The sequence below is a fragment of the Salmo trutta genome, chromosome 40, assembly GCF_901001165.1.
Source record: "Salmo trutta chromosome 40, fSalTru1.1, whole genome shotgun sequence".
In the NCBI taxonomy this organism is placed as follows: domain Eukaryota; kingdom Metazoa; phylum Chordata; class Actinopteri; order Salmoniformes; family Salmonidae; genus Salmo; species Salmo trutta.
In genome coordinates, this window is record NC_042996.1 from 1,048,518 (window position 1) to 1,071,886 (window position 23,369).

General features: G+C 45.4%; 1 protein-coding gene across 10 annotated transcripts in view; it reads right to left on the minus strand.

Moving 5' to 3' along the window:
- The window catches only part of LOC115180596 (neuron navigator 3), a 365,512-nt gene that overhangs the window by 84,808 nt on the left and 257,335 nt on the right, over positions 1–23,369 (minus strand). For 9 of the 10 annotated variants that reach the window (XM_029742805.1, XM_029742797.1, XM_029742801.1 and 6 more), the window contains exon 9: positions 16,781–16,896. In XM_029742805.1, the coding sequence (XP_029598665.1) occupies positions 16,781–16,896 (116 nt within the window). Of the gene's footprint in view, positions 1–12,250; positions 13,929–16,780; positions 16,897–23,369 lie in introns of those variants that run through there. The other variant, XM_029742806.1, reaches the window with a different exon arrangement.

Consider the following 23,369-nt stretch of genomic DNA (forward strand, 5'->3'; position numbering starts at 1 on the left):
CCCATTCTACTGAAGTATATTAAATCCATTCTACTGAAGTATATAAAACCCATTCTACTGCAGTATATTAAACCCATTCTACTGCAGTATATAAAACCCATTCTACTGAAGTATATAAAACCCATTCTACTGCAGTATATTAAACCCATTCTACTGAAGTATATTAAACCCATTCTACTGAAGTATATAAAACCCATTCTACTGCAGTATATTAAACCCATTCTACTGCAGTATATAAAACCCCTTCTACTGCAGTATATTAAACCCATTCTACTGAAGTATATAAAACCCATTCTACTGAAGTATATTAAACCCATTCTACTGAAGTATATAAAACCCATTCTACTGAAGTATATTAAACCCGTTCTACTGCAGTATATTAAACCCATTCTACTGCAGTATATTAAACCCATTCTACTGAAGTATATTAAACCCATTCTACTGCAGTATATTAAACCCATTCTACTGAAGTATATTAAACCCATTCTACTGAAGTATATTAAACCCATTCTACTGAAGTATATTAAACCCATTCTACTGAAGTATATAAAACCCATTCTACTGCAGTATATTAAACCCATTCTACTGAAGTATATTAAACCCATTCTACTGAAGTATATTAAACCCATTCTACTGAAGTATATAAAACCCATTCTACTGCAGTATATTAAACCCGTTCTACTGCAGTATATTAAACCCATTCTACTGAAGTATATTAAACCCATTCTACTTGTCACGTCCTGGCCAGTATATAAGGTTAATTGTTTTGTAGTTTGGTCAGGGCGTGACAGAGGGTATTTGTTTTATGTGGTTCAGGGTGGTGTGTTTGATTAAGGGTGTTTGATTTAGTATTTCCGGGGTTTTGGTTTATAGTCTGTTTATGTATTTCTATGTCTAGTCTGGTGAGTGTGTTTCTATGTTGGTTAATTGGGATTGGGACTCTCAGTTGAAGGCAGGTGTTGTCTATCTGCCTTTGATTGAGAGTCTCATATATAAGGGTGTGTTTGTGTTTGTGATTTGTGGGTGATTGTTCTGTGTTCAGCCCTAGGCTTTGCCAGACTGTTAGTTGTTCGTTTCGTATTTTGTTATTTTTGTATGTTCATTTTTGTAGTGAATAAAAATCAAGATGAGCATTCACGAACCTGCTGCGTATTGGTCCACATTTTCCGATGACGATTTCGCACTATCGTCGGAAGACGAAGACAACCGTGACAGAATCACCCACCTCTCAAGGACCAAGCAGCAGAGGAAGGAGCAGAAGGCGTTCGAGTTGGACTGGCGGGAGAAGTGGACTTGGGAAGAAGTTCTGGACGGGGCCGGACCTTGGCATCAGGCTGGGGAGTATCGCCGCCCGCAGTGGGAAATAGAAGCAGCCAAGGCAGAGAGGCGTTGGTACGAGGCCAGAGTGGACGCGCTGAAGGAGATGCACGAGAGGCACCCCCAAGAAAATTTTGGGGGGGGGGGGCACACGGGTAGTTTGGCTAGGCGAAGGAAGAGCCGGAAGCCAGCTACCCGTGGTTATATGGAGGAGAGTATGAGGTGGGGAGCGCCATGTTTCGCTGAGAAGCGCAATATCTCACCCATACGCACGCACAGTCCGGTGCGAGTTATTCCAGCCCCTCGCAGGTGCCGTGCTAGAGCGGGCATCCAGCCTGGTAGGAGGATGCCTGCGCAGCGCATCTGGTCGCCGGTACGCCTCCGAGGACCAGGCTACCCAACTCCCGCTCTACGCACGGCTACCATCAAGCCCCTGCACAGCCCAGTCTGCCCTGTACGAGCACTCCGCTCGTGCAGGGCCACTAGTTCCATCGAGCCAAGGCGGGTTGTGCAGGAGGTAAGATCTAGACCGGCTGTGCGCCTCCATGGCCCTGGGTTTCCAGCTCCTGTCTCTCGTGCGGACCTGGAAGTGCGTCCACCCAGTCCGACTCGTCCTGTTCCCGCTCCCCGCACTAAACGGCAAGTGCGTAAACCCAGCCTCGCCAGTCAACAGTCGTCGGAGCTGCCCGCCAGTCAACAGTCGTCGGAGCTGCCCGCCAGTCAACAGTCGTCGGAGCTGCCCGCCAGTCAACAGTCGTCGGAGCTGCCCGCCAGTCAACAGTCGTCGGAGCTGCCCGTCAGTCAACAGTCGTCGGAGCTGCCCGTCAGTCAACAGTCGCCGGAGTGGTCAGACTGCGCTGAACTGCCGGAGTGGCCAGACTGCGCTGAACTGCCGGAGTGGCCAGACTGCGCTGAACTGCCGGAGTGGCCAGACTGCGCTGAACTGCCGGAGTGGCCAGACTGCGCTGAACTGCCGGAGTGGCCAGACTGCGCTGAACTGCCGGAGTGGCCAGACTGCCCTGACCTGCCGGAGTGGCCAGACTGCCCTGACCTGCCGGAGTGGCCAGACTGCCCTGACCTGCCGGAGTGGCCAGACTGCCCAGACCGCCCCGAGCCGACAGACTGCCCAGACCGCCCCGAGCCGACAGACTGCCCAGACCGCCCCGAGCCGACAGACTGCCCAGACCGCCCCGAGCCGACAGACTGCCCAGACCGCCCCGAGCCGACAGACTGCCCAGACCGCCCCGAGCCGACAGACTGCCCAGACCGCCCCGAGCCGACAGACTGCCCAGACCGCCCCGAGCCGACAGACTGCTCAGACTGCCTGGAACGGCCAGAACCTGAGCCGCCTCCATATAGGTGGGTTGGGGAGGGGGGGTGTAGCACAGTGCCGTCGTTGACGGCAGCCACCCTCCCTTCCCTCCCTTTAGTAAGGGGGAATTTTTCTTTTGGGTATTGTGTGGGGGTATTTGTTAAGGTGCTTCTGGGGTAGCACCTTTAGGGGGGGGTACTGTCACGTCCTGGCCAGTATATAAGGTTAATTGTTTTGTAGTTTGGTCAGGGCGTGACAGAGGGTATTTGTTTTATGTGGTTCAGGGTGGTGTGTTTGATTAAGGGTGTTTGATTTAGTATTTCCGGGGTTTTGGTTTATAGTCTGTTTATGTATTTCTATGTCTAGTCTGGTGAGTGTGTTTCTATGTTGGTTAATTGGGATTGGGACTCTCAGTTGAAGGCAGGTGTTGTCTATCTGCCTTTGATTGAGAGTCTCATATATAAGGGTGTGTTTGTGTTTGTGATTTGTGGGTGATTGTTCTGTGTTCAGCCCTAGGCTTTGCCAGACTGTTAGTTGTTCGTTTCGTATTTTGTTATTTTTGTATGTTCATTTTTGTAGTGAATAAAAATCAAGATGAGCATTCACGAACCTGCTGCGTATTGGTCCACATTTTCCGATGACGATTTCGCACTATCGTCGGAAGACGAAGACAACCGTGACACTACTGAAGTATATTAAACCCATTCTACTGCAGTATATTAAACCCCTTCTACTGCAGTATATAAAACCCGTTCTACTGAAGTATATTAAACCCATTCTACTGCAGTATATTAAACCCATTCTACTGAAGTATATTAAACCCATTCTACTGAAGTATATAAAACCCATTCTACTGCAGTATATAAAACCCGTTCTACTGAAGTATATTAAACCCATTCTACTGAAGTATATAAAACCCATTCTACTGCAGTATATTAAACCCATTCTACTGCAGTATATTAAACCCATTCTACTGAAGTATATTAAACCCATTCTACTGAAGTATATTAAACCCCTTCTACTGCAGTATATAAAACCCATTCTACTGCAGTATATTAAATCCATTCTACTGCAGTATATTAAACCCATTCTACTGCAGTATATTAAACCCATTCTATTGCAGTATATTAAACCCATTCTACTGCAGTATATAAAACCCATTCTACTGATGTATATTAAACCCATTCTACTGAAGTATATTAAACCCATTCTACTGCAGTATATTAAACCCATTCTACTGAAGTATATTAAACCCATTCTACTGAAGTATATTAAACCCATTCTACTGAAGTATATTAAACCCATTCTACTACAGTATATTAAACCCATTCTACTGCAGTATATTAAACCCATTCTACTGAAGTATATTAAACCCATTTTACTGAAGTATATAAAACCCATTCTACTGCAGTATATTAAACCCATTCTACTGAAGTATATAAAACCCATTCTACTGCAGTATATTAAACCCATTCTACTGAAGTATATAAAACCCATTCTACTGAAGTATATTAAACCCCTTCTACTGCAGTATATAAAACCCATTCTACTATATTAAACCCATTCTACTGAAGTATATTAAACCCATTCTACTGCAGTATATTAAACCCATTCTACTGCAGTATATTAAACCCATTCTACTGCAGTATATAAAACCCATTCTACTGCAGTATATTAAACCCATTCTACTATATTAAACCCATTCTACTGAAGTATATTAAACCCATTCTACTGAAGTATATAAAACCCATTCTACTGCAGTATATTAAACCCATTCTACTGCAGTATATTAAATCCATTCTACTGAAGTATATAAAACCCATTCTACTGAAGTATATTAAACCCCTTCTACTGCAGTATATTAAACCCATTCTACTGAAGTATATAAAACCCATTCTACTGCAGTATATTAAACCCATTCTACTATATTAAACCCATTCTACTGAAGTATATAAAACCCATTCTACTGCAGTATATTAAACCCATTCTACTGCAGTATATAAAACCCATTCTACTGAAGTATATTAAACCCATTCTACTGAAGTATATTAAACCCATTCTACTGAAGTATATTAAACCCATTCTACTGCAGTATATTAAACCCATTCTACTGCAGTATATTAAACCCATTCTACTGCAGTATATTAAACCCATTCTACTGAAGTATATAAAACCCATTCTACTGCAGTATATTAAACCCATTCTACTGCAGTATATTAAACCCATTCTACTGCAGTATATTAAACCCATTCTACTGCAGTATATTAAACCCATTCTACTGCGGTATATTAAACCCATTCTACTGCAGTATATTAAACCCATTCTACTGCAGTATATTAAACCCATTCTACTGCGGTATATTAAACCCATTCTACTGAAGTATATTAAACCCATTCTACTGCAGTATATTAAACCCATTCTACTGAAGTATATAAAACCCATTCTACTGCAGTATATTAAACCCATTCTACTGCGGTATATTAAACCCATTCTACTGAAGTATATTAAACCCATTCTACTGAAGTATATTAAACCCATTCTACTGCAGTATATTAAACCCATTCTACTATATTAAACCCATTCTACTGAAGTATATTAAACCCATTCTACTGCAGTATATTAAATCCATTCTACTGCAGTATATTAAACCCATTCTACTGCAGTACATTAAACTCATTCTATTGCACTACATTAAGCCCATTCTATTGCACTACATTAAGCCCATTCTATTGCAGTACATTAAGCCCATTCTATTGCAGTACATTAAGCCCATTCTATTGCAGTACATTAAGCCCATTCTATTGCAGTACATTAATCCCATTATATTGCAGTACATTAAGCCCATTCTATTGCAGTACCTAAAGTCCATTCTATTGCAGTACATTAAGCCCATTCTATTGCAGTACATTAAGCCCATTCTATTGCAGTACCTAAAGTCCATTCTATTGCAGTACATTAAGCCCATTCTATTGCAGTACATTAAGCCCATTCTATTGCAGTACCTAAAGTCCATTCTATTGCAGTACATTAAGCCCATTCTATTGCATTACATTAAGCCCATTCTATTGCATTACATTAAGCCCATTCTATTGCAGTACCTAAAGTTCATTCTATTGCAGTACATTAAGCCCATTCTACTGGGGAGCTACTAATAAGCAGTAGAGTGCTACAGTACTTGTAGTCTGCATTCCAAATGGCACCCGATTCCCTACAGAGTGCACTACTTTTGACCAGAGCCCTATGGAGCCCTATTCCCTACATAGTGCACTACTTTTGGCTAGAGCCCTATAGGCCATGTTCAAAAGTAATGCAGTGTGCAGGGAAAAGGGTGCCATTTGGATTTTACCCGTGGCAGTGTCTTCCCACAAACACAGTCGTAGACACAACAGCTGTAGGAAGACACTATAGTGCTATAGTCCAAGGGCAAGGCCCCGCATATCTGCCTGCCTAGTCCAATTAGGCCTGGCTATGCTCCAGCCATCATCGCCTCTGTCAGCGGACACCATGGGCTGGTAATTAACATGAGTTGTGGGAGACCCAAAATGGATGCCAGTCACAGCAGTTTCCAGTTTCAAGGCACAACAAAAAAAGAACCCGTCTCCTCAAAGGAGCGTTGCAGAATGAGTCGGCACACGCGTCTAATGAGGGAATAACAGAATGTGTCAGCGCAGCTGATAAAGTTTTCATGCTTTTTCTATTTCATATTGGAACGCTGTAACCACGCCAACACTGGGCCAAATGTGGTGAATGCGTGTGGGTTTTTAAAATGGCTTGTCATGTTCCTTTGTGTTGAACTTTTTGTTCACTAAACAGTCAACCAGCGCTTAACATTTAGAGAACGAATATGCTCCACACAAGTTGAATATTAACTTACTGTTTGGTGCATCACCCCAACATACAACGCAGAGTGAATGCTTTCATTGTGTTATAAAGTACATACATAGTGAGTACAGAGTCCATCAAACTCTGTCAGCAACCTTCAAAGCTGACCTGATTTTGGAAGAGCTGGTGAGCGGCACCTCTAAACTGTGTTCACGCATCACTGCTTCTGTCAAGAGGACTGATACAGCTTGCGCACACACGCACACACGCACACGCACACACAGACACACACACACAGACACACACACACACACACACACACACTCCGAGGGTGTCTCAGGGGGAGCTGGGATAGGCAAAAACACATTTCCATTTCCCCCATGCATATCAATACACACTGGTACATGTGTGAAACAGGACAAATATAATCACCCATCTAATTACTTATTATATACACACACTCACACACAGCTATGTCTTACTATACCCCTAACCCTAACCCTAACCTGAACCCTAAACCTTATCGTAGCGCCTAAACCTAACTCTAATTTGAACCCTAACCCTAACCCGAACCCTAAACCTTACCGTAGTGCCTAAACCTAACTAATTTTAACCCTAACCCTAAACCTAACCCCTGAGCCTAAAATAGCCTTTTTACAAGTGAGGACCGGAAAAATGTCCTCACTTTTCTGATTTTTGTTGATTTACTATTCTTGTGAGGAAATCTGGTACTCACAGGTACAGTAAAACGTGTACACACACACACACAGTTTTGGACTATTTAACCCTGACCCCTGACCCCATAGACGTGAGTCCGGTTCAGAATCAGTCCTTTCAGGGAGGCTGTTAAGATCTGAGGTGGGACCAAGCCCAGGCAGCATCCGTTAACCCCGAGCCACGGGGGTGGCCAATCAATGCCTCCCTATGCCGTCTACGGTTTCAGACTTAAAAGGCAACACAAAAGAGCTGGACAGCCTTGTATAATGGACTCAATAGGACATTGAATGACTTTTAGAGCCATTTAATTTGACTGTTGTGTGTCTCACTGTCAGCTGAAATGATGGAGAGAGAGAGAGAGAGAGAGCAGAGAGAGAGCAGAAAGAGCGAGAGAGAGAACAGAGAGAGAGCAGAGAGAGCGAGAGCAGAGAGAGAGCAGAAAGAGCGAGAGAGACAGAGAGAGAGAGAGAGAGAGACAGAGAGAGAGCAGAAAGAGCGAGAGAGCAGAGAGAGAGAGCGAGAGAGAGAGAGAAAGCAGAAAGAGCAGAGAGAGAGCAGAGAGAGAGAGAGAGAGAGAGAGAGAAGTGAGGAGGAATGCTCATATCATGTCTGTGTGGGTGGGGTGTGGCAAGTTGGTCTGAGAGACAGTCTCAAAACTGCAATAAATCTTCAAAACCTTCCCCTACCTCCATCCCTCTCTCTATTCACCCCATCCTCGCCGACAAAGATCCAATCACAGTCCAATTATAAAGGGACACAAACAGGGTTGGCCCTGGGGGGATCAGGGCTGGACACAGTGTGCATCCCAACTGGCCCCCTATTCCCTATAGTGGGTTATGGGCCCTGGTTAAAAGTAGTGCATTACATAGGGAACTAAAAAGTGAATAGGGTGCTATTTAGGATGCAAGCATGCTCTCAGTGAGTTAGCCGCGGGGAGTGATTCATAGAGCGGTAATGGAGTGGAGCATTCACCTAAAGCAGAGTGCTGCTCTGTTATTACACCATCACTCACTATTATCACTCACTACCATCACTCACTACCATCACTCACTATTATCACTCACTATTATCACTCACTATTATCACTCACCAGCATCATTCACCACCATCCCTCACCACCATCCCTCACCACCACCACCACCTCCATCACTCAACACCACTACCTCCATCACTCAACACCACTACCTCCATCACTCAACACCACTACCTCCATCACTCACCAGCACCACCACCACCACTCACCACCACCCACCACCATCACTCACCACCACGACTCCCCATAGGCACACCCAACAGGTAATATGTACCATTCATTTCATACTCATATCACTCACCACCCACCACCACCACCACTCCCCATAGGCACACCCAACAGGTAATATGTACCATTCATTTTATACTCACACCACTCACCACCACCACCACCACCACCACTCCCCATAGACACACCCAACAGGTAATATGTACCATTCATTTTATACTCACACCACTCACCACCACCACCACCACCACCACTCCCCATAGGCACACCCAACAGGTAATATGTACCATTCATTTTATACTCACACCACTCACCACCACCACCACCACCACCACTCCCCATAGGCACACCCAACAGGTAATATGTACCATTCATTTTATACTCACATCACTCACCACCCACCACCACCACCACCACTCCCCATAGACACACCCAACAGGTAATATGTACCATTCATTTTATACTCACACCACTCACCACCACCACCACCACCACCACTCCCCATAGACACACCCAACAGGTAATATGTACCATTCATTTTATACTCACATCACTCACCACCACCACCACCACTCCCCATAGACACACCCAACAGGTAATATGTACCATTCATTTTATACTCACATCACTCACCACCACCACCACCACCACCACTCCCCATAGACACACCCAACAGGTAATATGTACCATTCATTTTATACTCACACCACTCACCACCCACCACCACCACCACTCCCCATAGACACACCCAACAGGTAATATGTACCATTCATTTTATACTCACACCACTCACCACCACCACCACCACTCCCCATAGACACACCCAACAGGTAATATGTACCATTCATTTTATACTCACACCACTCACCACCACCACCACCACTCCCCATAGACACACCCAACAGGTAATATGTACCATTCATTTTACACTCACACCACTCACCACCACCACCACCACCACCACTCCCCATAGGCACACCCAACAGGTAATATGTACCATTCATTTTACACTCACACCACTCACCACCACCACCACCACCACCACTCCCCATAGACACACCCAACAGGTAATATGTACCATTCATTTTATACTCACACCACTCACCACCACCACCACCACTCCCCATAGACACACCCAACAGGTAATATGTACCATTCATTTTACACTCACACCACCACCACCACCACCACCACTCCCCATAGACACACCCAACAGGTAATATGTACCATTCATTTCATACTCACAGGCGGTCAGATTAGATTTTTGTCAGATGCATCGCTATTCAAGTCCCTGCTGAGCACAACAATCATGCTACGATGCAGCGACAGCACTGCAAGCCACAGGTTGACCCAGACAAATATGAACACACACACACCAGCATTTACACACAGATGCGTGCACACACACACACACACACACACACACACACACACACAACACAGGCCACAGGTTCGGCAGCTGCCTAGTATCACTCTCCCTCTGTTCAATAATGCATGTTCTCTTTAGCTTGAGGCCCGCACCTCTCCTGGAGAGAGTGAACACCACTCCCTGCTCCATACATCCTAATGAGTCCAGCTAACACCGTGTCTCACAAAACACACCAGGGGCTCGGCAAGGCTTGCTCGCATGCACCAAACTCTGAATACGCCTTCGTGCAGAGAATGTCAACTGAAATCATTCAAACCCATTTCTATTGTCACCCACAATCCTCTCTGTGTTAGATAGCATGTGTCAACTCTCTGCAGCTTGCTGCAGCCACACGCCTGAGAGGAAGGACAAACTGGATCCAGAGTGTTATGACTTCTCCCAGCTAAAACCTGTGCTGCTGAGTTCTGTCCTAACAGGCAGTACAGCACTGAGCTGCTTGTTAAACCACATCCAATACATCGTTCCCTGAGGCAAAACCCTGAGCTGCCATACTGTACTATACTGCAGCTGGGCAGGCTGGGCACTTTTACTGCCAACTTTGTGTGGAAATGGGCTTTAGGAGGTACTGTAACTATCTGTATAGATCACACAGACAGGCATAGTATGGATGGATCACTGTCACTGTTGTATTCACAGGCAGGGAGGGAGCGCGTACACTGCAGCTGGCAACAGCATTGGTACCTCTTCAAGAATGGGACAATTTGGGGCTGGGCTTTTTCAGTGCAATATGAGCTATTACTACTACAGTGATACCACAATGATCATTTATGTTAATACTATTACTACTACAATAATACCACAATTAGTATTTATGTTACTGCTATTACTACTACAGTGATACCACAATGATCATTTATGTTAATACTATTACTACTACAATAATACCACAATTAGTATTTATGTTACTGCTATTACTACTACAGTGATACCACAATGATCATTTATGTTAATACTATTACTACTACAATAATACCACAATTACTATTTATGTTACTGCTATTACTACTACAGTGATACCACAATGATCATTTATGTTAATACTATTACTACTACAATAATACCACAATTACTATTTATGTTACTGCTATTACTACTACAGTGATACCACAATGATAATTTATGTTAATACTATTACTACTACAATAATACCACAATTAGTATTTTTGTTACTGCTATTACTACTACAGTGATACCAATGATAATTTATGTTAATACTATTACTACTACAATAATACCACAATTACTATTTATGTTACTGCTATTACTACTACAGTGATACCACAATGATCATTTATGTTAATACTATTACAATAATACCACAATTAGTATTTTTGTTACTGCTATTACTACTACAGTGATACCAATGATAATTTATGTTAATACTATTACTACTACAATAATACCACCATGAGTATTTATGTTACTGCTATTAATACTACAATAATACCATGATGAGTATTTATGTTGCTACTATTACTACTACAGTGATACTACAATGAGTATTTATGTTACTACTACAGTGATACCACAATGATAATTTATGTTAATACTATTACTACTACAATAATACCACAATTAGTATTTATGTTAATACTATTACTACTACAGTAATACTACAATGAGTATTTATGCTGCTGCTATTGCTACTTCAATAATATCACAATGAGTATTTATGTTGCTACTAGTACTACTACAGTGATACTACAATGAGTATTTATGTTAATACTATTACTACTACAATAATACCACAATTACTATTTATGTTACTGCTATTACTACTACAGTGATACCACAATTTATGTTACTGCTATTACTACCAGTGTTTCTACTACTTCTAAAATTATTATTTCTGTTAGCACTACTAATAATACAACCACTACCACACAGTAACTATGACTACCTTTACCTGACACTACTACCCAAGCTTCAGTCCACTACCACACAGTAACTATGACTACCTTTCCTGACACTACTACCCAAGCTTCAGTCCACTACCACACAGTAACTATGACTACCTTTACCTGACACTAGTCAGCAGCACTACCAGAACAGCAGCTCCACATCCAGCTGTACATACAACTGTACGGATGGAGACCTGTGTACGCCCCTGTGTGATGCCTACGTTGTAGTTGTGTGTGTGACTCACAGCGTGTGTGTGGCTTATAGAGTGTGTGACTAAGGGTGTGTGACTAAGATTGTGAGTGTGTGGGTGTTACGTTGTGAGAGTGTGAGTGGGTGTGTTTTACGGCGTAAGCGTGTGGGTGTGTGTATTACGGCGAGAGAGTGTGTGTGTGTGTGTGTGTGTGTGTGTGTGTGTGTGTGTGTGTGTGTGTGTGTGTGTGTGTGTGTGTGTGTGTGTGTGTGTGTGTGTGTGTGTGTGAGAGAGACTTACAATGTGGGTGTGTGTGCAGCACCTGCTCCAGGTCACCCAGCATGGTGAGGATCACCTCCTTGTCCAGCTGAGCCGTGCCCTCGCGGGCGCCCCCCTCCGCCTCCTCCTCCGCCCAGTACCCCCTCTCCCTGCCACCCTGGACCCCGACCCTGGTGCCCGCCGCTGATGCCACCTCGTCGTCCGAACGCCCACTGCTGCCCTCTTCATCCGTACCCTCCTCCCTGGGCTTCCCCAGCTGCCCACGTAGCGTCTCCCGAGGCGGTTGCTGTTGCCCGCCCAGCGATGCCCGCCCGACCGCCGTGCACCTCCATGGCACAGGGATGAGGGAGTGCTCCGACTGGGAGAGAACTTTGGTCAGGGAGAGGGACAGGGAGCGCGCCCTGGTGCCCCTCGCACCCCTGCCATCCCTGGCTGGCTCCTTCCTGGGGCTGCCCCCACGCGCTGGGGATGATGACAAGGATGAAGAGGATTTGGAAGGCGTGGGCGGGTCATCTAGCTCGAAGGAGTACACCCGCTGCTCGCCCTCGCTCAGCAGGGTCAGGTTGGTCAGGGAGCGCTGCTTGCGGAGGTTCAGGTTGTCTGGGAGGGGCTGGGGGGGTCTGCGAGGGGGGCTTCCACCCTGGTACACGGAGAACTCGGCGCCTCTCTTCATCTTCACCTCCTTTCTCTCATTCACTCTCTCTCTGTTCGTCAGTGGGTCTGTGCTGGTCCACCTGTTTGACTCTGTTCCCGTTCACATTCTGGCAGTGGTGGCTGGTGAGCCGGAGGAGGGGAGAGGAGAAGATGGTGGCGAGAGAGGTGAAGACTCCTCTATCTGTGGGGGGGGCTTAGGTGGCCCCGTGTCCAGCGCTTACCGAGGGTCCAGGCTTCATCCAGATGGAGGGAGTGAGAGATGGAGGGATGGAGAGCATGTTGCAGACGCCTGGATGAAAACCCCCCCCCTCACGCACAGCAGAGTCCAGAGCCATCCTCCAGACATTGCATTCCCATGGTCACCCAGCTAATAACTGGTGCCACAGACACACATCAACACAAATAAACAGACACTGCTTTACCTCCCACCTCCTCCTCTTCTCTTTCTCTCCTCCACCTCAAAACAGCAAGAAGCAGTGAGGGGGGTGGATGAATGCGATTTTACATCTCTCTCTTTCTCACGCAATCTCTCTCCTCCGCTCTATTCTACTCTCTCTGCTTCTCCCTCTCTGCTTCTCCCTCTCTTTATCTTTCTCTATTAAGAGCAGAGGGGAGCATTTCATTCCTCTCTCCCTCTCTGCTCTCCTGTTAATTACCAGCTCAGCAGAGCCTTTGCTTCTCTCCCTCTCTCCTCTCCTCACACCAGAGAATGGAGCCAGCACTCAATCTCTCCGCTCTGTTCATTTTAGCATTCCGCCTGCAATTTTATCCTTCCTCTCCCTCTGCCGCTCTCTCTCTCTTACTCTCTGCCTTATCTGTTTCTCCCTCCTCTCTCTCGCTCTCTCTCTCTCTCTCTCCCTTTCTCTTGTCTCGCTGGTTTCCCTTTCCTCTGCTGCAGTAGTGGCAGCCTCTGCTGTGGCTACTGCCGACCATCAAAACACGTGTCTTCAGTCTCCACGTCTGCCCACTTCAGTTCAGGAAACGCCTCACCACAAGTCGCAGGGTACTTGGGGAGCATGTGTGTGAGTGAAAGAGAGTCAAAGGATGAAAATGCATGTTCAACACTGCTGCCTCCCCCTCTTCTCCTCCTCTTCTCCCTCTTCTCCTCCTCCTCTTCTCCTCCTCTTCTCCTCCCCCTCTTCTCCTCCTCCTCTTCTCCTCCCCCTCTCCTCCTCCCCCTCTCCCCCTCTCCCCCTCTTCTCCTCCTCTTCTCCTCCCCTCTCCTCCTCCTCTTCTCCCTCTTCTCCTCCCCCTCTCCTCCTCCTCTTCTCCCTCTTCTCCTCCCCCTCTCCTCCTCCTCTTCTCCCTCTTCTCCTCCCCCTCTCCTCCTACTCTTCTCCCTCTTCTCCTCCCCCTCTCCCCCTCCCCCCTTCTCCTCCTCTTCTCCCTCTTCTCCTCCTCCTCTTCTCGCTCTTCTCCTCTCCCTTCTCCTCCCTTTCTGCTCCTCCCCTTAGCCCTCTTCTCCTCCCCCTCTTCTCTTCTTCTCCTCCCCTTCTCCCACTTCTCCTCTTCTCCCACTTCTCCTCCCCCTCTTCTCCTCTCCTTCTCCCTCTTCTCCTCCCCCTCTCCTCCTCCTCTTCTCCCTGTTCTCCTCCCCCTCTCCTCCTTCTCTTCTCCTCCCCCTCTCCACCAGATCTTCTCCCTCTTCTCCTCCCCCTCTCCTCCTCCCCCTCCCCCCCTTCTCCTCCTCTTCTCCCTTTCTGCTCCTCCCCTTAGCCCTCTTCTCCTCCCCCTCTTCTCTTCTTCTCCTCCCCTTCTCCCACTTCTCCTCTTCTCCCACTTCTCCTCCCCCTCTTCTCCTCTCCTTCTCCCCCTCTCCCTCTCTGCTTTCCCTGATAAAAACCAGAGTGACTGGGAGTTGTTTGGACAGCACACCTGCGAGTTGCGGCTCCCTGATAGCCGTGCTGCGCTGATGCACAGGCTAATTAAACGTTATAGGGTTAATGAGGTAAAGAGTAAAGCCCCGGCTCTCCTCTAGCCTCGACAAGACTGCAGACTGTCTGTCAACAGCTTCAACACTTCCTCTAGTATTAATAACCTCAACAGTACAGACACACACACCATAGACAAACAACAGCCTCCATGTGACCACACATGCTATAAGCTCATGATGCAGAGAAACTCATGGTAGCAGTTGCCCTGAGCAACCATATCCAAGGTGACATTAACTGCCATGGACAGAGATGGTATTTACAGTTGTAGGATCTTAATTTGACCAGTTTCTCCCCAGACATTTTTGTAGGGGTTGATACATTTTTAGTTAGGGCAAATCAAGTCTGACATTTTAAAATGTGTACCAAGAGTGTGCAAAGCTGTCATCAAGGCAAAAGGTGGCAACTTTGAAGAATCTCAAATATATAATATATTTTGATTTGTTTAACACTTTTTTGGGTTACTACATGATTCCATATGGTTTATTTCATACTTTTGATGTCTATTATTCTATTATTCTAAATAAAGAAAAACCCTGGAATGAGTAGGTGTGTCCAAACTTTTGACTGGTACTGTATGTCTACCTCTACATTGACGCTACACTGATCTTCTGTAAAATGACTGTAAGTTGCTCTCTCCGTTAAACCACCAAAATGTAAATTTAAATATAAACTCAGTGCTGCAGGATATTTTGCCCGAAGATGATGAACCATAAGTAGCTTTTTGAAAGACTTCCTTCACTATGGAGGCTACCGCAGACTCACACTCCAGGCAAGGAGCAGTTCAGGAGTCCAAACTAAGAAAAAAAAAACAAGGGTACAGATCTAGGATCTGCTTTCCCTCCCTGAATACTAACCTAATGAATATTGAGGGAAAAACAAAACTGACCCAAGATCAGTGTCTGGGGGCAACACAATCGTCCTGATACAGAAGTGAACCACCATGGTTCCTCAGATTATCATCTACATACGTTCATAAAAAGACCCCAAAAAACAGCAAAATCAGACTTTCTGAGTAGAACGCAACTGCAAACATTTTCATAAATGAACAAATCAAAGCAGAAAGTTCAATAGAGTCTCGCTGACCGCGGCGCTCATTGTGCCGTGACCACAGTGTGTATATTACAGGTTTGGCGATGTAAAAACACAACATTCCAGACATTTTACTTCGGGTGTGGCTTTGTAAAGGCATACATTTAGAGGACTAAAGTAGAGCTATGTAGGGACCATTCCCTTTGTAGACGACAATTTGGGGAGTCATTTGTTTTGTGACAAAACAATCTTTGTTTTCCCATACCCAAATGACAAACCAGCTTATAGTAGAGCAAGGCCTAAGACACGCAGTATGTTAAGTTAACATGCAGACCCACTAGGCAGGAATACACAGCAATATCTATTTTCTATGTCACAATAGATGTACTATGATTTCGCAGATACCTGACCTGCAACACCAAAGCTACGTAATAACACGTCATCATTTCCAAGGGACATTATCCACATTACATTTCCATCGCATTGAAATTCTATCAGTCTCTGTGTAAATGCCAACCTGAGCTGCAGCCCAGCCCACCACCCAGATAATACAGATTCTAGCTATCTCTGTCTCCTGCAGCCTCTGGCCACTGTCTATCCGGATGAGCCGCCACATCCCCACAGTTAGAACAAGACGCCGGGCGCCGGGGCATAACCAACGGCAACTGAGTAAACAAAGGGCCACAGATGCCTCCAGTGTCCGCCAGTCGTTCCTGACCTTTTCCCTTCGCCGTGTGAGGCAGGGATCAAGGGACTCCCCGTGCTACCTCAAACACACACACACACACACACACACACACACACACACACACACACACACACACACACACACACACACACACACACACACACACACACACACACACACACACACACACACACACACACACACACACACACACACACACACACACACACAGCGAGTGTTGCCTACCTGAGATTTCTTCCAGGCACTGTTTGGCAGTCTTGCTGTAGACCAGGTCTCCCTTGGTGGGGCTGAGGCAGTGGTCTGTGGGGGCCACCGTGGTACAGTCGTTCTCGGAGTACGTCCTGGGAGAAACAAACAAAGCCATGGTTATTCAGGAGACACATTGCATAGAGCGTTTGTTTTCATGTGGTGAAAAAACCAACTGGAGCCGGACTGAAATACTTCTATTTGTGCTTTTTCGTATTTTCAACAGACGAATATGAATATCTCAGGAGGATCTCTTGGATGAAGTGAGGTTTTGTGGGTGAAGGGAAGTTTGTCTCTATCTGTGTGTACATGTGTGTGTGTGCATACATGAACCTGCCTATGTGGAGTCAAAATCCACATACTGGCTTGCATTCCCTGTCTCCCTATAGCCTATGGGCCCTGGTCAAAAGTAGTGCACTAAAAAGGGAATAGGGTGCCATTTGGTAGGCAGCCTGTGTTTGTTCCCTTGCCTTGGGCAGAGATGTGAGAAACCCAGCCAGACGTCCTGACGGCTGCTAGATAACTCTCCCTCACCGGCACACCCACAATAAAGCCTTTCCCCAGCCACCTGCACCGCCACAGATAAACTGGCATCCACAGAATGCTGCATCAGCCAATGAGTTGAGCACTGTGAAACCTTGGTTTCTAACATCCGCCCTACAAACTACTTCTGCATACATAGGATTTCACAGAGAGAGACATTCAGAAATATGGCAGCAATTTGACAGCCTGCAAAAAATGTAGGAATGGGTAAATGAATTGTTTACTGGGGGAGGGTATATATTCTGACAACTCAGTTTAGGAATGTATGTTATAAAGATGTACAACAAGGATCTCAAATCAGTCTAAAAATACCCTGAGAAATGTACTGAGAACAAAACAAAGCACAGCACAACCAATCATAAGTGAGAATCTCAGGTTGAATCAGGTCAGAGAGAGGACGCACATACAGTGTTAACGTCACACAGCAGTGCCCTACAATCACCTCCCTGGCTGCTGTCAAAGGCGGAGGCAGGGGACTGTAATCAACGAAACACAAACTGCAGCTAACTGCTGCTGCCTCTGCTCTTCTCAGCCTATGCCCCGGCTGCTCTGCTGTGGCACAGGAGAGGGAAGAAACCTAATTGGCCCTGAAATGATGGTAAATTGCGGCGCAGCGGGAGGCCCTAAGTGCGAGGCCACTGACAGTTCCTCCTCTGTCAGGCAGGTCGGCGGGGGCACACCTCCCTCCGGAAGGGAGTGAGAGAAACAGAGGAAAGGGGGAGGGAGGGAGACATGGGATACTATAGCCAGGATTGGACAAGCGAAGGGGAGAGGTAGGCAGGAGTGTGAGTGATCAGGTAGAACTGAGCATGTCAACCTGTTGGCTGCTGAGCCACAGAAGACAACGTGCTTTTCATTTTGGTTGATTGCATCTTGGTTAAGTAGCTGAGACGCTCATGATTAGGACCTGATGAATACAAAGTAGGAGATAGATATGAAGATAATCCCTTTTTAATGGCATGACATTACAGTGTATTTTGTGCGTTGCTTGTCTCCCATGTAATGCAGATGGAGAACAGGTTGGAGAACAACAGCCGTCACCTGCATCTGCCTGTGAATGGTAATCAGGGATGCCTGTTAATGGGCAAGACGGCGAGGTGCATTGGACGGATTAAGACGAATTCTCATTGGTGAGTCAGCGAGCAGCAGAGTGCATTGTGTGCCAAGGTTGAACCCTTTTTGGAAATTATAGAGAAAGAGAAGAGAGAGAAAAGTTCCTCGGAAGCCGATTATGGCTCGTTAATAGAATCCCCCCCCCACTCCCCCCCACTGTTGTTAGCACGCCCGCCATCACAGGCTCTGTCTCTGACATCACAAAGTCACCATCCAGTGGCCCCCATCCAGTCGACAGATTGAAAGGTGGGAAATGAGCTTTGATGGGTGGCGTCAGTCTGGAATCAAGGCTTCCAACTGTCACTCTAATAATAGGGGTTATTTGGGGCGCCATGGGATGCAGAGATTCAATTGGTTGTACACACATCAAGATGGAGTGTGACTGGACGGGCCAGCCCTCGTGTGTCTGTGTGTGACTGTAGGGTTATCAAACGAGCCTTGGCACCACATGCAGGCCCGTGGGCACAATGACAGAAGGCGGGATGCGGATAAAGGAGTGGAAGTATGGAGGGATGGATGAGGGCCTCTTTTCTCTGTCTCCCCATGAAACCTGTTCTAGATGGATCATGATGAGAGATCAGTCAAGACGCAGTCTAGCTCCCTATTTCCTATGTAGTGCACTACCTTAGAGCAGAGACCTGTGGGCCATGGTCAAAAACAGGCCTCTGGTCAAAAGTAATGCACAAGACAGGGATGCCATTGGGATCAGATGCATTTGATAAGACAAGTAAGGTTAAAAGAAAGGCTGGAAATTCATCTTGGAGTATAACTGTCACTTTAGCAGAAGACATTTTAAACAAACATGCCCAATAATTCCCTCTCAATTCCACTAACAACGAGATTCTAAACTGTCCAAATAAATCATTTTTTTGTATTGTTCACAACAAAGTTGAACTCCTTCGCAGAAATCAAGTGGCAAACAAGAGATATTTGCTGCATATAAACACCCAAATGATGGACGGTTCAGACACAAGTTCAGCTGTACTATGTCAGGTGGAACAGAGGGCCTTGGGGTAATGCTGCAGGCAAAGACATCAGGACATGGAGGTAGTGAGGTTAGTTTGGACTGTCATTCTAACAACCTGCTGAGGTTAGTTTGGACTGTCATTCTATAACAACCTGCTGCGGTTAGTTTGGGCTGTCATTCTATAACATCCTGCTGAGGTTAGTTTGGACTGTCATTCTATAACAACCTGCTGCGGTTAGTTTGGGCTGTCATTCTATAACAACCTGCTGAGGTTAGTTTGGACTGTCATTCTAACAACCTGCTGAGGTTAGTTTGGGCTGTCATTCTAACAACCTGCTAAGGTTAGTTTGGACTGTCATTCTAACAACCTGCTGAGGTTTGTTTGGACTGTCATTCTATAACAACCTGCTGCGGTTAGTTTGGGCTGTCATTCTATAACAACCTGCTGAGGTTAGTTTGGGCTGTCATTCTAACAACCTGCTGAGGTTAGTTTGGACTGTCATTCTAACAACCTGCTGAGGTTAGTTTGGACTGTCATTCTAACAACCTGCTGAGGTTAGTTTGGGCTGTCATTCTATAACAACCTGCTGAGGTTAGTTTGGACTGTCATTCTATAACAACCTGCTGAGGTTAGTGTGGACTGTCATTCTATAACAACCTGCTGAGGTTAGTTTGGACTGTCATTCTATAACAACCTGCTGAGGTTAGTTTGGGCTGTCATTCTAACAACCTGCTGAGGTTAGTTTGGGCTGTCATTCTATAACAACCTGCTGAGGTTAGTTTGGACTGTCATTCTAACAACCTGCTGAGGTTAGTTTGGGCTGTCATTCTATAACAACCTGCTGAGGTTAGTTTGGGCTGTCATTCTAAAAACCTGCTGAGGTTAGTTTGGGCTGTCATTCTATAACAACCTGCTGAGGTTAGTTTGGGCTGTCATTCTAACAACCTGCTGAGGTTAGTTTGGGCTGTCATTCTATAACAACCTGCTGAGGTTAGTTTGGGCTGTCATTCTAGCAACCTGCTGAGGTTAGTTTGGACTGTCATTCTATAACAACCTGCTGAGGTTAGTTTGGACTGTCATTCTATAACAACCTGCTGAGGTTAGTTTGGGCTGTCATTCTATAACAACCTGCTGAGGTTAGTTTGGGCTGTCATTCTATAACAACCTGCTGAGGTTAGTTTGGACTGTCATTCTAGCAACCTGCTGAGGTTAGTTTGGACTGTCATTCTATAACAACCTGCTGAGGTTAGTTTGGGCTGTCATTCTATAACAACCTGCTGAGGTTAGTTTGGGCTGTCATTCTAACAACCTGCTGAGGTTAGTTTGGACTGTCATTCTACAACAACCTGCTGAGGTTAGTTTGGACAGTCATTCTAACAACCTGTTGAGGTTAATTTGGACTGTCATTCTAACAACCTGCTGAGGTTAGTTTGGACTGTCATTCTAACAACCTGCTGAGGTTAGTTTGGACTGTCATTCTATAACAACCTGCTGGGGTTAGTTTGGGCTGTCATTCTAACAACCTGCTGAGGTTAGTTTGGACTGTCATTATAACAACCTGCTGAGGTTAGTTTGGACTGTCATTATAACAACCTGCTGAGGTTAGTTTGGGTTGTCATTCTATAACAACCTGCTGAGGTTAGTTTGGGCTGTCATTCTATAACAACCTGCTGAGGTTAGTTTGGGCTGTCATTCTAGCAACCTGCTGAGGTTAGTTTGGGCTGTCATTCTATAACAACCTGCTGAGGTTAGTTTGGGCTGTCATTCTATAACAACCTGCTGAGGTTAGTTTGGATTGTCATTCTATAACAACCTGCTGAGGTTAGTTTGGGCTGTCATTCTATAACAACCTGCTGAGGTTAGTTTGGACTGTCATTCTATAACAACCTGCTGAGGTTAGTGTGGGCTGTCATTCTATAACAACCTGTTGAGGTTAGTTTGGGCTGTCATTCTAACAACCTGCTGAGGTTAGTTTGGGCTGTCGTTCTATAACAACCTGCTGAGGTTAGTTTGGGCTGTCATTCTATAACAACCTGCTGAGGTTAGTTTGGGCTGTCATTCTATAACAACCTGCTGAGGTTAGTTTGGGCTGTCATTCTAACAACCTGCTGAGGTTAGTTTGGACTGTCATTCTAACAACCTGCTGAGGTTAGTTTGGGCTGTCATTCTATAACAACCTGCTGAGGTTAGTTTGGACTGTCATTCTAACAACCTGCTGAGGTTAGTTTGGACTGTCATTCTAACAACCTGCTGAGGTTAGTTTGGGCTGTCATTCTATAACAACCTGCTGAGGTTAGTTTGGGCTGTCATTCTATAACAACCTGCTGAGGTTAGTTTGGACTGTCATTCTAACAACCTGCTAAGGTTAGTTTGGACTGTCATTCTATAACAACCTGCTGAGGTTAGTTTGGACTGTCATTCTATAACAACCTGCTGAGGTTAGTTTGGACTGTCATTCTATAACAACCTGCTGAGGTTAGTTTGGACTGTCATTCTAACAACCTGCTGAGGTTAGTTTGGACTGTCATTCTAACAACCTGCTGAGGTTAGTTTGGGCTGTCATTCTATAACAACCTGCAGAGGTTAGTTTGAGCTGTCGTTCTATAACAACCTGCTGAGGTTAGTTTGGGCTGTCATTCTATAACAACCTGCTGAGGTTAGTTTGGGCTGTCATTCTATAACAACCTGCTGAGGTTAGTTTGGGCTGTCATTCTATAACAACCTGCTGAGATTAGTTTGGGCTGTCATTCTAACAACCTGCTGAGGTTAGTTTGGACTGTCATTCTAACAACCTGCTGAGGTTAGTTTGGGCTGTCATTCTATAACAACCTGCTGAGGTTAGTTTGGACTGTCATTCTAACAACCTGCTGAGGTTAGTTTGGGCTGTCATTCTATAACAACCTGCTGAGGTTAGTTTGGGCTGTCATTCTATAACAACCTGCTGAGGTTAGTTTGGACTGTCATTCTATAACAACCTGCTGAGGTTAGTTTGGGCTGTCATTCTATAACAACCTGCTGAGGTTAGTTTGGACTGTCATTCTATAACAACCTGCTGAGGTTAGTTTGGACTGTCATTCTATAACAACCTGCTGAGGTTAGTTTGGGCTGTCATTCTATAACAACCTGCTGAGGTTAGTTTGGACTGTCATTCTATAACAACCTGCTGAGGTTAGTTTGGGCTGTCATTCTATAACAACCTGCTGAGGTTAGTTTGGACTGTCATTCTAACAACCTGCTGAGGTTAGTTTGGACTGTCATTCTAACAACCTGCTGAGGTTAGTTTGGGCTGTCATTCTATAACAACCTGCTGAGGTTAGTTTGGGCTGTCAGTCTAACAACCTGCTGAGGTTAGTTTGGACTGTCATTCTATAACAACCTGCTGAGGTTAGTTTGGGCTGTCATTCTATAACAACCTGCTGAGGTTAGTTTGGACTGTCATTCTATAACAACCTGCTGAGGTTAGTTTGGGCTGTCATTCTATAACAACCTGCTGAGGTTAGTTTGGACTGTCATTCTAACAACCTGCTGAGGTTAGTTTGGACTGTCATTCTAACAACCTGCTGAGGTTAGTTTGGGCTGTCATTCTATAACAACCTGCTGAGGTTAGTTTGGGCTGTCATTCTATAACAACCTGCTGAGGTTAGTTTGGGCTGTCATTCTATAACAACCTGCTAAGGTTAGTTTGGACTGTCATTCTATAACAACCTGCTGAGGAAAGTTTGGGCTGTCATTCTAACAACCTGCTGAGGTTAGTTTGGGCTGTCATTCTAACAACCTGCTGAGGTTAGTTTGGACTGTCATTCTATAACAACCTGCTGAGGTTAGTTTGGACTGTCATTCTATAACAACCTGCTGAGGTTAGTTTGGACTGTCATTCTATAACAACCTGCTGAGGTTAGTTTGGACTGTCATTCTAACAACCTGCTTAGGTTAGTTTGGGCTGT